We start from the raw sequence: 16,410 nt of genomic DNA, 5'->3' as shown, positions 1-16,410 counted from the left end.
CATGATCCCTCTCTATGAGCCCTTACATCATCCCATGATCCCTCTCTACGAGCCATTACCTTTCCCATGAGCCCTCTCTATGAGTATTACCCCATTCCATAATCTCTCTCTATGAGCACTTTCCTCATCTCATGAGCTCTCTCAATGAGCCGTTACCTCATCCCATGATTCCGCTCTGTGAGCCCCTCCCTCATTCATGAGCCCTCTCTATGAGATGTTACCACATCCCATGATCCATCACCGCAAGTCCTTACCTCATCACTTTCTGAAACCACTTATCTAATCCCATGAGCTCTCTGTTGGATCCTGTTCCTCATTCCATGATCCCTCTCTACACACACGTACCTCATCCCATTAACCCTCATTCTGATCCCTTACCTCATCCCATTAGCCCTCACTCTGAGCCCTTACCTTACCCAATGATCTCTCTCTGAGCCCTTACCTCAGGCCTGTGAACCCTCTCAATGATCGTCCTCTTAATAGCCCTTACCTCATCCCAAGGTCATTCTCTGTGAATCCTTCCCTCTTCCATGAGCCCTCTCTTCACACACATACCTCATCCCATAAGCCCTCACTCTGAGCCCTTACCTCATACCATGATGCCTCTCAATGGGAACTTACTTCACTGCATGAGCCCTCTCTATGAGCCAATATCTCATCACACTATCACTCTTTATGAGCCCTTACATCTTCCAGGAGTCCTTGCTATGAGCCATTACCCATCAATGAGTAATCACTCTCTGAAACCACTCATCTCATCCCATGAGCCCTCTGTATGAGCCCTTACATCATCCCATGAGCCTCTGTATGAGCCCTTACCTCATCCCACGATCCCTCTCTATGAGCCCTTACCTCACCCATGAGCCCTCATTATGATCCCTTGCCTCACCGTGTGAGCCCTCTGCATGATCCCTTACCTCATTACATGATCCCTCTCTACGAGCACTCACCTCATCCCTTGAGCCCCTGTATGAGACCTTACATCATGCCATGAGCCCTTTCTCTGAGCCCTTACCTCATCCCATGAGCCTCTGTATGAGCCCTTACCTCATCCCACGATGCCTCTCTATGGGCCCTTACCTCACCCATGAGCCCTCTGTATGATCCCTTACCTCATTCCATGATCCCTCTCTACGAGCACTCACATCATCCCGTGAGACCTCTGTATGAGCCCTTACCTCATTCCATGATCCCTCCCTACGAGCACTCACCTCATCCTGTGAGCCCTCTGTATGAGCCCTTACCTCATTCCATGATCCCTCTCTATGAGCACTCACCTCATCCCGTGAGACCTCTGTATGAGCCCTTACCTCATTCCATGATCCCTCCCTACGAGCACTCACCTCATCCTGTGAGCCCTCTGTATGAGCCCTTACCTCATTCCATGATCCCTCTCTACGAGCACTGACCTCATCCTGTGAGCCCTCTGTATGAGCCCGCACTTCATTCCATGATCCCTCTCTACAACCATGTAGCTCATCCCGTGAGCCCTATGTGTGATCCCTTACCTCATCCCTTGATCCCTCTTTATGAGCGCTTACCTCATTCCATGATCCCTCTTTGTTAGGCAGAATCATATGCAGTACCCTTTGGAAACACCACACAGAATTAACACTACAAGTGACACTACAAATTCACTTTTGGTGCAAGCCTGTACTACACAATAAAGTGGCAGCGATGGCTGAGCAGCCAGACTTATCTCAAGAGTAAAGTGAGAAGTATAAATAGTTACACAAAGGACAAGAATTACTATGGTTCAAATAAACACTGACTCAACGTTTCTGAGTAAAAGAATTTACATGTATTTACACATCAGTTATTATCAAGCAGTTGAAAATCGCAATCTTAATACACTAAACACCTCTCAATGAATTCTGGACAAGTTAAGCTCAAAATGAAGTGTGATCAAAAGGGCACTCCAACAATTTAAAAATGGAGGAAAAGACAAAGTTAGACAAAAGTTGAGCAGCACCAACAAGTGAATAAGCAGGGCAATCTAGAAAAGGGAACTACGGTGAGGAAATCAAATGAAGAGGCCAGGGCCAAAGTCAATGGACCAAAGTCTTTGCAGAGGATCACACAGTTCAAAGTAGTTTGCGGTTGAGTCTTTGCCAAGAGTTCAGAACGAAGTTGGTCAGAGGAAAAGTTATATTAAAGATTAGAGAAGGACAAGCCCTCGGATTGGATGAAGATTTCCAGCACTTTTACTGCGGTCGGGTGGAACGAACAACCGGATTTCAACGGTACCTTAACTGAAGAAGAAGGCTGCAGCTGAGGCAGATGTTCCTGGCAGGTCCTGCAGGCTCAGGATTCCTGAAGCGACTGTCGGACTGACACGAAGTAGGAAGACAGGAGGATCCTAAACTGCTCAGGGAAGAAACCAGCAGCACAGCAAAGCAACAAATTAAAGGTGCGTTCCTTAAACCAGCAGCAGAGCAAAGCAACGAATAAAAGGTGCGCTCCTTAAAACCCATGCAGGGTCCGGTCCTCCTGGCTATCCGGTTCACTGTAGCTGTAATTTGAGCAGAGGTTGTGGGGGTGTTCCCTTCTCCCGTCTGAATAAAGTAGAAAAAAAAAAAGAAAAAGTAGACCTTGCAGCACTGGCTCCCATACACAAAAATGAAGGGAACCAGCATCGCAGAGGGATGCTGGAGAAGGCGGCACACACAGAGGTGTGCCACCCACAAGTAAGTAAGAAGGTGGGGGCAAGGGCATAGCGTGAAATGTTCGGGGAGAAAAAAAACTAAAGTTATTTTCGGTAAAATAACTTTCGGTCTTTTCTCCTTCGAACATTTCAGCTACGCTTTTGTCACCAAAAATCGAACATACTTGCTCTTAGTATATCTGGCATCTATTCTATAGAATTTTTATAAAGCGCCAACTCGCCCCCTGGCCTCAGAGTGCTGAAACCATGCAGGTAACAAGGAAGAACCAGGAAACCAAGCCACTGCTGTAGAAGAACCAGAAAGATGCAAGTGTGGCACCAAGAAACCAGTGCATGCGTATCATTGAGACCAAGAGCAAGCAAGCTGAGTGCGTACCTCAAGGATATTACCAATGTCATTCTTAAACTCAGAACTATTGTATGTCAAAGCACTTTATACATCCATTCAACATCATTGGGTGATCAAGGCCATAGGCCATACATTCAAAGAGGACTCATCATCACTTTATCTCCAAGTGGCAATGATCAAGGAAATGCTCAAACTAACCTTTGACTGCAATATATTTACCTTCAATAATTTCTTCTACCAACAAACAAAAGGTGTGGCAATGGGCACTAAGTATGCCCCGGCCCTGACAAACTCTTTTATGGACTATTTGGAAGACATTGTCATCTATCAGGACATAGCCTATCAGAAACAACTACTCAGATGGATGAGATACATAGACAATGTTCTAATAATTCGGAAGGGCACAGTACTGGAATTCAGTGATTTTGTATACTGCATAAACAATAATATATTTGGAATAGAGTTCTCGGGAAGCTGTGACGCCTACTCAGTCAACTTTCTTGATTTAACAATTTATGTTGAACAGAATGAACTCAAGACGTACACGTACAGGGAACCAACTGAAGTCAATTTCATACTACACGCCAAAAGCTGCCATCGGAAATTCACCATTCTCATTATACCTACAGCAGATTTTATCCGAGCCAGACGAAACTGCCAAACCACTGCAGCTTTTGCCAAAGAATGTACCCTATTAGAATCCAAGTTCATTGACAGAGGATATCCAGAAGACTGTATCAAAAAAGCTATAAACAGGAGTAAAGTACTCACACAACAACAGACCGTAACACCAAGCCCCAAACAGACAGAACAACCCACAGTGGGGTTCATTACCAATTTTAGTAGCAATCACAAACTATTCAATAAAACTCTACACAAACATCAGCATCTCCTTAAACTCGATGAAAATATTAGAAATCACATTGATCCCAAACCATGCATGATTTTCAGAAAGGCAGAAACTCTGATCAACAAATTGAGCCCCTCATTATTACCAGATCCAGAAAAAATGATCACCTCAAATTGGTTACAATCACCTATGCATGGATTCAGGAAGTGCGGAAACACGCTCATGACAAAGCCAATATGTTTAAAGACTAATTCAATAACGAGTTTAAGATTCAGCAAGCAATCAATTGCACAACTAAATACGTTGTCTATGGCATTAACTGTGTGTGTAACTTGGTTTACATTTAAAGCACTATTCGAGAACTTAGGATACGTATTTGCGAACACTTAGCCAAAATTGGAAGTCAAGACCTGAGACTCCCTTTGGCCAGCCATTGGCAAGACAAACATCAAATGGCAAACAAGGCGGACCTCAGATTTATAGGTTTACAGAAAATTACAATGGGCAGAAGAGGAGGAAATAAGGAGAAGAAGTTACGCCAAGCTGAGGCCAGGATCATTTGCAAATTTAATTCGATTGTTCAAGGCCTCAACAAGGACAATGAAATGGTGTCATTTCTATAGACATTTACTTTTTTAATGAATGTGCATGGTATAAGTACCTTACTTAGTTATACCTATGTCGAGTCCCATGTATAAGCTCTCAGTGGACACTTAGACCAGTGCAACAAATACCCATGAGTTTGTCACATTACTGAGCTCTTATCAGAAAGCACACTCTTGTGACTAATTATGAATATGTATGTACTTTTGGAACTCTGCACACAATAGGGATATTGCCAAAGCAATATATCTATGGATGACCTATGTCCAAATATAAGAATATATATCGATGACAAGGTTCTTATCACGCCAGAACTCACCTTCCCTATTAATTTATACAATATATTTATGAGCCTGTGCAAAATAGGCATGACACAATATATTAGATTGGCGCTATTGCAAATATCGAATTCAGCACTCAGATTTAATTTCCCAATTTATAAACAGTGAATTGGGCAACTATAGTCAGTAAATGGGGTTTTTGCGAGTAATCGATTCCCAAAATACAGGGCAAACAGTAGAAGGACTGCCGTCGCCGTCGCCATGAAGATGAGAGCAATAGCCAACATTTTAATGCAGACACCATTCGGCGCCTCACAGATCAGACCAAAGCACGAGCGCGCATGGAGAAAAGGTGCGGGTAAGAGACTGTCCTTACATTACCATCCCTGGGGAATAGCTATATGTCGTAGTACAAATGAGCAGCTGTGATCGCACATCTGCAATGTACTCTTTAAGCGTGAAGCACATTCTGATGCGCAACTAGAAGTTGCATCTACCTATTTGAATGACGTGTGTTAAATGATTTAGGGAGGTAACAGAATGCAATGAAGCAGCGCTTACATTATGGCCTAAACTATTCTGTCCACAGCATTCCTGCATTCATCTAGTAGAACGCATTATGGGCGCACCATCTAATTTACAGCAGTAATAACACTAACACTGGGAGCAGAAACTGCTTTCACCTGCTTACCTTGTAATAGACCTTGCAAATACATTGTGTGCAAGACACACTATTAGAATCTGGAATCTCGAACTCAGGAATATCACTGCCAAAATGATTCATTGAGACATGGAAAGGACGGCATTTGTTTCTGTATTGTGCAACCTTAATAATCATCATACTTTAGAAGTCTGAGACATATGCTCGTTAGAATTTGCAAAAACATTAAGTATTACACTCATATTTTTCTTTCTAAGGGATTGAACCCATCTATTCGAGAACTTGACTAAACGCAAATACTTCAGAATACACAGTAATAAGGTAACAACATTTGCACAACTTTACAAAATGGCTTAGCAATTTGTGACGATAGACTTTTAAGGAAGTATCTGGACTAATGAATTATTTTTCTTTATGTTTTTCTCTCGGTTTGTGATATACTGTTTCATAATTGTTTTTTACCCTATGAAACCTCCCTTTGCCCACCCTTGTTTCTCTGTGACTACTCTTTTAACTACTTTATCTGTTATTGTCATGAATGTCACTTATATCTTTTGATTTTATGTGCCAATTAATTGCATATTTAATGTATTCATCCCTTTTCCCCTTCCCCTGTCCCACCCTCTCACTGCTTTTTGTTATTGTTATATTAAGGCCCTAATTTGAACAAGGCTAGTGGACATAGCCGAAACAGGTGTCATACAAGGGCAATATGAGCAATTAAAACCTCTTTTCATTGCAAAACTGAATTTGCTGCCGTCTTTTATCAGAATTATCTGTATTATATAACCTACACCAGTGGTTTAATACGCTTTTCCAACCACAATTCAGACTAGACACGACATAGACTCTAATTTTTTGTTTCAAAATATTTGTGTCTAGAACATATATTTGTCGCCTTGACAGACTATGCCTACAAAGCCATAATCTGAATGCAACTGTGTATTTTTATTACGCTCCACCGAGGTCGCTCTTATATTACAGTCAACCTTGGGATTCATGGTCATTATTGAAGGGTTCCATGTGTTCAGAAATCGAGTTCTTCTATCTTCTATCGTTAGGAACTCTTGGCTCACTTTTACGTTGTTGGCCTTGTTTCCCTCAGTTACAGACTTATCAATTCCCAATGAGATTTTTGCAACCGTTCTTTTCCATTTTTTTTTTTGGTTGCTTCACATAATGGCTCATTATAGGATTCTTGGTGGTCTCCATTACCGCCATTATCAGGGGAGGCAATCTGCTCATTTTCTCTTTCACTACAGTAGGAGCCCTCGCCTTCATCATCACTAATTTCATAAATTGACATACTCAACATATCATCCATGGTCGCAGATTGTTCTATTTCTTCTAGATGTTCCTTATTTTCAGCAGAGATGGATTGCTGTTTTTCCAGTTGCTGGTCCATCTGATTTTTGGAGCCTTTACATTTCTTTTCACCGTTGTTGGAATTGGTGCTTTGTATTGCCACATTCAGTGCTTTCAAGGTGCATAGAAATGTACAGGAATTTCTAGTATTCAACATCTTTACTTTTGTCATATTCTTCGACTTTTTCAGTTTTTTTTAGAGATTTGTATTGAATAATCTCAGATTTTTTTGTAATGTCCAATGCTTGGTTGTCTTTTTCAAAAATAGAATAGTTTTTTTAATGAGTTTCATTGGAAGTTCCTTCTCCAACGAGTCAGAGCTTAGACTCATAGTAGGGGGTTCAGAAACATCTGATTCAGGATATTTCTCCTTAGAGGCCACCTCTGGCGTTTGCAGTTTATCAACATTTATTGCACTCTTATCAATCTCCTTCCTCGTATCAAATGCCAGGCCCCCAGCATTCATAGATGTGGAGGGCATAACCATCTCAGGTGTTGATCTTTTGATGGTTAAAATATCTGCAGGGCCAGCGTGGTCTTTATTTACAGACGTCAAGCTGTTCACCACCCGGCCTAGCACCTCTGTCTGTAGTTTTGGTTCTTTATTTATGCCGGTCAAGTGGCACAGTGAGTAGAGCGCTCGCTTTGACATCTGTGCAGAGCCTGCTGACACAGGTTCCAATACCAGCTGGGCCAAACTCAGCCTTTCATCCTTCCGAGGTCGATAAATGAGCACCACACACCGTGGGTAATAATAAGCAGCGCTCAGATACCTGAGGGTTCGTAGCGCTATATAAATGCTAAATTATTATTATTATTATTATTATTATTATTTGATTTATCTTTTCCTTTTGTTTTGATGTGTTTTGCAAGTCCTGATGAGGAACTTGCAGCTCTGTATCTGAGATTGCATCTGTTTATAAATGTGTCTTATCCTGGTCTCACTTCTGATATTTTTTCAGGATTGCTAGAGCTTCTTTAGCAACCTCGGCCAGCAGCTTTTTATCATCACTTGTACTTTTCAAGGCCTCTCTCAATAAGTTTGCTGTCAACTCATCCTTCTGCTTATCTTTTTGTAATTGTATTTTGATGTCTTGCAGATACATTTCCAAATTGATCAGTTTTGTGTTTACAAGCACAATAAGCGTATTCTGATCACTGTAATTCTGATTGAATTGATCATATATTTTTGCGAGCGGGGTTATTGCAATAGTTGTTGCAGACATGAGATTTGGCCTTAGCTCATTCAAGTTTCAGTCACCCTCCTTTGGGTCATCTCTTCTTTACATTTTCTCTGTTAGGAATATGCTTTGATTTAAAATATTTATATACTTTTTGGTAGCAAGGGAATTCAGTAGTTGTTTCATCAGATGAGGTGTTTTCCGATATTGACTCAGAGTCAGAAGAGGAAGAGTTTACAGCTGATCTTTTGACTTTGTGGTCTCCCAATTGTGTTGGAGACCAATGAGCTTTCAACTATCCTTGATGCTATATGTATGCCTTTTATGTTAACATTAAAGAGTTCATCCTGTAACGCCTCAGCTGGTCCCGATGAGATTATACCATCTTGCTCATTGCGTCTATCAGTCTGTTGTTTCTATGCTGCCACTTCTTCATTGCGCATATTTACTTTCAGCATGATTTCCATCAGATCTTTAATTAGCCGGTCGGCTACGGCCAGTGAATTGTGCCTGTCTTTGTTTCGAACTGGGAGCTGTGTGGACATCATTTCACTTTCACTTTCACTGTTTAAGCAAGCATGTACAAATGGCAGGCCATCGCTTTCAACAACTATAGCTGATTTTATATGGTCTTCGTGAGGCATTTGACGACAGACTGATGAGTTAACCTGTTGTTCTTGCCAAGCGCACACAAGTTTTTTTGGGCACTCCAATCATGCACTCTACATTTGCGTTGTTTTCCTCTGACCAAATCAACATATTATCTTTTCCACTAGAGGGAGCTTGTTCGTCATGGATGTCGTTCTTATACAAACATGGCTCGTTAACCCACTTGAGGGGCGACTTGATCAGATGTGACTGCATCGTCTGAGGCATCAAGGAAGGCCCCATCTGCTCCTGTCTTGGCGCCAAGGGTCTCAGCTGTGTCAGCAAGTGACAGTCAGCTTCTGCGTTGGCGAACCCCCCACCCCGCATCAGTTTGCATGCTGTCCCTCACTTATTGGGCACGGCACCCATAGAAGGGCTTACTGCGGCCACAGCAGCTTCACACATCGGTGGCGTTCCAGCTATCTCATCCACGCCACATGATGGGAAAACCGCAGAGATGACCACAGCGGCCGAGGCAACATCAAACAACGGAGGCAACAAAGCGCCTCTGGCAGCAACGGGAACCTCCATGCTGTCTGCTGCTGTCGCCGACACGCCCACTCCAACTCTTGCTCCAGCGGGGAGCGAAGCAGGTAAGTTAGACTCCTTAAACTCCTTATCACGGACAGGGGGAGGCACACCAAAATGAGGCAATGTTTGTTTCATATTTCCATTATTTTGTAGACCCAAATTACATAGGGGTGCAGGTGCAGAATCAGCGGCAAGTGTAACAAATGAGGGTCTCAAAGATACATGAGGAAAGACCTGTTTTCTCACTGCTGGTAATACGCCAAACTTCTCAACAAACTGGGGCTGCATTTCCTTGAACACCTTGTCATGGTGTTGTACTCTACCACCACCCTCCGACAAAAACACATGTAATTTAGCCATGCTCTTGCTTTCGCTTTTCTGACTTACTTGAGGTGCCTATGATAATCGCTTTGCAATCTGGGTAGATGTGGGTTCAGAGCGCGTTAAGTTTAGACGTTTCTGGCGTCTTGTCTCCATTGTGTTTTCTATTGTAGTGTAGAGTCTGTAGATCAGTTTTCGAATTCACCTACTGCTTTCTGTTCCCCGATGTTTCACACGAAACACAAGGAACACTCCCTCCGCATCGCTCCGGGAGTGAAGGGGGATTAATTATTATTAGCTCCTCCACGCACCAGTAGAGATGAAAAAAACAATGTAACTGCTAGAAATCCATAAACAAAAATTCAATATCCCCACACAAGGAACACTTCCTCTTCACTCCGCCTCCATTTTTGTATGCAGGTCTGATAATTGCATGATGACTTCTGTTAGTGTGCAATTCTCTTCATCATGCAAAGATTTGGATGTACAGGAAGAAGGCCTGATCATGTTGCAAACGCCTCCTTCCCTAGGGATTGTTGGGCAGAATTATATGCAGAAACCTTTGGGAACTCTACAGACAATTAAGACTACAAGTGACAGTGCAATTTCACCTTTGGTACAAGCCTGTACTACACAATTATAGTGGTAGCAGCCAGACTTATCTCAAGAGTAAGTGAGCAATACAAGGAATTACACAAAAGGACAGCAATTACTATGGTTCAGGCAAGCACTGACTCAAGGTTTCTAAGTAAAAGAATATTTATTTACTCAGCAGTTGTATAACATTTCACTATTCTAAGCAAGTTAAAAATCACAATCATCAATACACCACACCACTTCCCTTAAATTCCATACAAGTTAAGCTCACAAAATGAAGTGGGAGCAAAATGGCACTCCAGCAATTTAAAAGGGAGGGAAAGACAAAGTTATTAGAGATTAGGAAAAACCAACAGGTACATACTCAGGGCAATGTGAACAAGAGATACTACAGTGTGGAGATCAGATAGAAAAGGCTTAGGGCCAAAGTCAATAGGACAAAAGTCTTTTGCTCAAGATCACACAGTTCAGGGTAGTTTGCGATAAAGTTTGTGGCACAGATTCCGGATGAGGTTGGTTGGTAGAAAAGTTAATTCAAAGAGAAGAGAAGGACAAGCCCTTGGATTAGAGAAAGATTTCACACACTTTCACCCCAGCTGACCGAAACGGACAACCTTAAAACAGAGAGGGAGCTGTAGCTGAGGTGGATGTTCCTGGTGGTTCCTGCAGGCTCACAGTTCCTGAAGCGACTGTCGGACTGACATGAAGTAGGAAGACTGGAGGGTCCTGTGCCACCCAGGGAAGAAAGCAGCAGCAGAGCAAAACAATGTACAACATGTGTGCTCCTTAAAACCCAAGCAGGGTCCGACCTTCCTAGCTATCCGGCCCACTGTATCCCTGTACAGCGAATTTGACCAGAGGAGAGGTCCTGGCTTGTAGTTTGGGCAAACTGGTTGGGCCCACCAGCTCAAGGGAAGAGTTTCCTGGAGGATCTTGTCTGTCGTCGGATTTGGAGATTCGGACCTGCATCAGGGCTTCACCGGGTGGTTCAGTTGTGGTAGGGGTCCTTTTCTTCCAGTTCCTCATTGGTTCTTTTGTTCCAGTGGCGACTCTGCTCTTCCAGTCCCAGAGACCTGCTTTGTATGCAGTTTTCCCCCATTCATACAGCCTGGCTGTCAATCACACAGCAGGGTGGCTGGCCCAGCAAGGCCAGACCCTTCGCCAATCAGACATAGAGTGCGACTTGGGTTACCAAGGGAACCCATGGTAGGGGTCTGAAGATCCCTCCCCCATATCCTGCCTACCTAGACTATCAGGCGCCTTAAGGAGAGCTTCTGTGAAGAAACCCACGAAAAGACAGCGAACAAAGGAATCATCCCCGGTTTGGCGCACAGAGAAAAACATGATAAATACTTTACCAAAACGAAATGGCAAATAAACCCAGCCAGAACCAATATAAAATGTATTTGGTCAAGCGGGTTTATGTTCAAGGCTAATATAACAGCCTGGAACAATACCACGTTTATATAAGATAATCGCAGTAGAAAAGTTACAGTAGTTACCACTGCAACCAGCCAAGTCTTAATGTTAAGGGAGCAAAACAAGGCTCCAAGAGGTACAGACAAAAAGGGTTAAGAGTTAACCCTTTCCAATACTCCTTGTAAAATGAGGTCTACTCGGTCTGTGGTTTAAAGTGAGTATGTAAAGCAAATGGCAACTTTACCTGTTTCTGGGGGACAGTAGTCAGCCCCAAAAAAATGGAGTCAGTGGAAAGTCTCAAAGACAACGCTGTGCCACTGCACTGAAGATGCTGTGTAACACACACAAAAAATGGTGCACGTGGAGTAGGTGAGGCTCCAGTGCCCAAGATCACACAAAAAGTGAAAAACACACACAGCAAAACACATGTAAGAGTGGTAAAAAGACTCACAGACTTATCAGGTGAAAAAATAAATCCTAGAAATCCAGCAAACCTGCAGAGGGACTCATTAAGTAAGTGAAATTTACTAATTTATGAGAATTTTCCCTAACAGCGATGACAAGGTTCAAGACATATCTTTTCTGTAAGGCTATTAATCTGACAGCTTTCAATTCTTCTGTGCTGGTGTTGAACCCCTTGACCGCTGAGTTAATCATCTGCAGTAGTTCCCATCATGTGATCTGGAGCCACTTGGTATTCACATTGGCCTGAACCCCTTGGAACGAGAGATACGAAGAACGTCTCTGTCCTACTAAACAACCTGTGTTCTGGTGGTATTGAGTCTGGTGTATCTTCCATTTTTGATGACACATGGTTTCCTCGTTTCACCGTTGTCAGCTTTACAGATCTCATCTTCCTCTTATGTTTGTCCATTTTGGGGAAACTGTCCACTTGTATATCTTTTCAGGGTACTACAAATACTGGTGTGTTCAGCTTTACTAGATAGCATACCCCTCCCCAATCTGGTGGCAGTTGCATGTATGCCTTGGATATGCATACCCATTAGTAATCACTCAGAACTGCAGTATCGACCCTCATGCCTGGTATCTATAATATTTGTTTGCATCCTTCATTCTCCCCAACCATGACTGGACCATCATTCTGGAAATACAAGGACACATTCTGAAGTGGTAAAATTGGCATTGGACCATTCAGGTGAGCAGTTTTGAACTTGCTGCCCACTGGGCAATTGTCATTCTCCATCTGCCCCACGTCTACTCGAACTGTCAGGAGAGCATGTGCTTTACTTTCTACCATTCCCTCTTTCCATCCTTCTCCTTTGAATAGTTGCCTGTCTACTAATAACTGTGGTCTTTCCCAGCATCCTGGCATTCCTCCTCTCTCTTCATCCTGTCGTTGTACATTGTAAATCCTTTTGTTTCACTATTCTCACTTCTTCTTTGTTTGAGCCATCCGGAATGTATTCTATTGTCTTGTCAGTGCTCCAAAAATCATCCACTTTAATTTCTTAAGTCTTAATAAAATTCTCTTCATAGGGAAACATCTATTGCAGCATCCATCTTAATGTAGCCACTTTCCTTGAAATCAGCCTCTGGTATTGCAGAGACAGGTGCATAAGGCATTGTGCTCTGGCTGTTGGGATTTCTGTTGCTACGCATGTTCTGGAAGTACTCCTGCATAGGTTATGAGAGAGCACACATAGCAGCTTCCGTTCATTGTTTACTTCTCCTCCTTGGTCATGTGCTTGTACCACCTGTTGTTAGATACATGGGCTGAATCTGCCGGGTATGAATTCACTTGTTTTAACTCCATATTTGTGCTGCACCTGTGTCTCTTTACTTCTCGGGCAGCATTGATCTTCCCCCCAGATATAGCTTTGGTAAAAGCAGAAATAGGGGTTGTGTTAGCAGAGACCAAGGCATGTACATGCGAAAATACAGCATTTTGTTGTGCAAAGAAGGTAAAGAGATAAAGACAGCAGAAGTTAAAAATATGAGCAAAATGAACCTCATCAAAGCTTCCATCTTCTGTAGCGCCAGATGTCCTTTATATCGTCGATAGAATCCATGAGACCATTTAAAGAAGTCTTTAAAATACATCCTTACTATGTTAGTAATGCAGCTAAGCTCTTCTGCAATGACATTGAGCAAGAGCAGCAAAAAACAATAATTCCAATACTACCCAAACCTTGGCATTATCAAATAACCTGATGATAGGCATCTCTCCTTGAGATAGGATTGGATAAATATGTACTACATCAAGAAGAAAGACATAAAAGAAGAACTTAGGTGGTATCATATGTCCAAATGGAACTGTGAGGTTTTTGGAAAAGTGCTTTTCAAGGTTCATACACGTACACAGTTGTTACTCAAAATCAGTCCAAACTTTCACAATGAATAACATGCAGTACAACTCTCTGTTTCATCAGTATTGCTGTCTCCAGTTCTATTGAGAACACTTTCCCTTACTTATTCTCTAAAGGGACCTCAGGTCTGATTTTTTTTATTGAGTATACATATCAATTTGCCATGTATCCCTGGAAACCATGCTAATAGTACTTCCATTCCATAGTGGAACAGCTCAGGGTTCACTAGCAGCCCCGGCTGCAAAGTCTTCCCACAATATTCCTAGATAAGCTCCCAGGCACACACGAGGGAGGAGTACTTGATCTCCCAAGGGAACAAAGCAGCATACATAGGGGCAAAGCGTGCAGCATATTTTACAGAAATAAATGACCTTTGACATTCCATCTAACACAGGCGTATGCAACATGATACTGAGAGAAGGGTATAGTTCACCTCCTGTTACACAAATAGTAGAGTTTCAGGAGAGAGCACCATTGGAAGGAGGATGTTCAATATCACCTACGGATGTGTTACGGTGACAGGAAAACACAAGAAGGCCAGTGATTCCAGTAGAATTGTTGCAGCTGCATTATTTCATTCACATAAGTAAGGATGTTCTTGTTGTGAACATTGGTGAAGACTGGTTCTGCCCAAATTTGGTGTGCATATAGCCACATTCATGGATACTGCATGGTATGCATTAAATATAATGTGGGTCACATGTTGCGCGTAGTGCAAGGATCCGTACTGCACACTATTGGGCACTTCTAGCACCTCCTTGTAAGTTATGTGGATAAGATTCAAGTCTGCCAAAGGTACCGCTATGTGATAGTGGCTGTATGCCCTGTATGCTAGACCATATATGTAAAGCCTTGCTGCTGTACTGTGTGAAAATCAAAAAATACCACAACCAATGGGTGAATGAGATTAAAGGAGAAGGAATGCCCCACTCCTGGCCAGACCATGGGTCTTTTGACAGATGCACCCTGGAGCATATGTCCACGTCCTAGACCGCAAGGTATAAAGGGAGACCATTGCAGAATAGGAGGGAAATATTAGACCACTGGAGAATGTTCGAGGAGACAGAGGTCCAACAAGGGATTGGAGCAAAATCTGACAGTGACAGAAAAGTGAATACAGAGCAGATTGGAAAGAATGGGGAAACGAAAAAAGGGAATACACCCGCTACCAACTACCCAGCAGAAGCAGACTCTTAGAGTGAGTAGGGGTACTTTACAGAAGCAGGAATAATATATCTGCCCCAAAATCAAGCAGGAGAATAGCAGTATCTCCATTGAGGGAGAACGTGTTTCATTGGACAGGCTGACGGCAAAATGACAGTCAAGACACTTGTTAACGGGGCTTAGTTTTGTAGACAAGCACAATACACAATTAAGACTACAAGTGACAGTACAAATTCACCTTTGGTACAAGCCTGTACTACACAGTAAAGTGGTAGCGATGGCTGAGCAGCCAGACGTATCTCAAAAGTAAAGTGAGCAGTACCAATAGTTACACAAATTAGAGCAACTACTATGGTTCAAACAAACATTGACTCAAGGTTTCTGTATAAAAGAATATACATTTATTTACACATCAGTTATGAAACATTTCACTATTATCAAGCAGTTAGGGATCATTATCTTAATACACTACACCACACCCAATTCTGGACAAATTAAGCTCAAAATGAATTGTGAGCAAAATGGCACTCCAGTAATTTAAAAGGGAGGGAAAGGCAGAGTTAGACAAAAGTTGAGCAGCACCAACAAGTAAGTAAGCAGGGAAATCTAGAAAGAGTAACTACAGTGAGGAAATGAAATCAAGAGGCCAGGGCCAAAGTCATTGGGCCAAAGCCTTCGCAGAGGATCACACTGTTCGGAGCAGTTTTCGGTCTTTGCCAAGAGTTCAGAACGAAGTTGGTTGGAGAAAAAGCTACTTTAAAGAATAAAGAAGGACAAGCCCTCAGATTGGCAAAAGATTTCAAACACTTTTACCGTAGTCAAACGGAACGAGCGATCGAATGTGAACAGTACCTTAAATGGAGAAGGAGGTTGTAGCTGAGGCAGGCGTTCCTGGCAGGTCCTGCAGGCTCACGGTTCCGAAAGTGACTCTCGGACTGACACAAAGTAGGAAGACTGGAGGGTCCTGCGCTGCCAAGGGAAGAAACCAGCAGAAGAGCAAAGCAACAAATAAAAGGTGTGCTCCTTAAAACCCAAGCAGGGTCCGATTCTCCTGGCTATCCGGTTCACTGTAACTGTGCACAGCAAATTCGAACAGAGTAGAGAGGCCTGGCTTGTAGTTTGCTGAACTGGTGGTTCCTGTAACGCTCACCTGATTCCCACGGAGGCGCTGGTCCCGGCTGAACTGTTATAGTCTCTTCAATTGAGAAGCGTAGAGTTCGGATGACTCTCTGGACCGGGCTTCCTCTTATTGACCGTCTGGCTTGCAGGGTAAGGTTTCTGCAGGCGGAAGAAAAAAAGGGTTAATGACCATTTGGCTGGACTTCCTCCTCACTAATCGCCAACTCTCCGAAAGTCCAATGTCCTGGTGAGCTCTCACCTTAGGCGTATAAATGCTGGGCTCTCCATCCTGCGACCTATGCAGGGGTGCATGGGTTCCAGTTACGTCA

The 16,410-nt window shown here is 42.9% G+C and overlaps 1 protein-coding gene across 1 annotated transcript in view; it reads left to right on the top strand.

Annotated features, from left to right (window-relative positions):
* LOC138498429 (scavenger receptor cysteine-rich type 1 protein M130-like) overlaps nucleotides 1-16,410 on the top strand; it is a 950,335-nt gene that overhangs the window by 622,980 nt on the left and 310,945 nt on the right. Inside the window, exon 9 of the mRNA XM_069622185.1 lies at nucleotides 9,059-9,196. Within this exon, the coding sequence (XP_069478286.1) occupies nucleotides 9,059-9,196 (138 nt within the window). The remainder of the gene's footprint in view (nucleotides 1-9,058; nucleotides 9,197-16,410) is intronic.

This window comes from Ambystoma mexicanum, chromosome 5q (assembly GCF_040938575.1).
Source record: "Ambystoma mexicanum isolate Mex_15411 chromosome 5q, UKY_AmexF1_1, whole genome shotgun sequence".
NCBI lineage: Eukaryota > Metazoa > Chordata > Amphibia > Caudata > Ambystomatidae > Ambystoma > Ambystoma mexicanum.
Note: the sequence above shows the minus strand (reverse complement) of the source record. Positions and strands in the feature narration are given on the sequence as shown.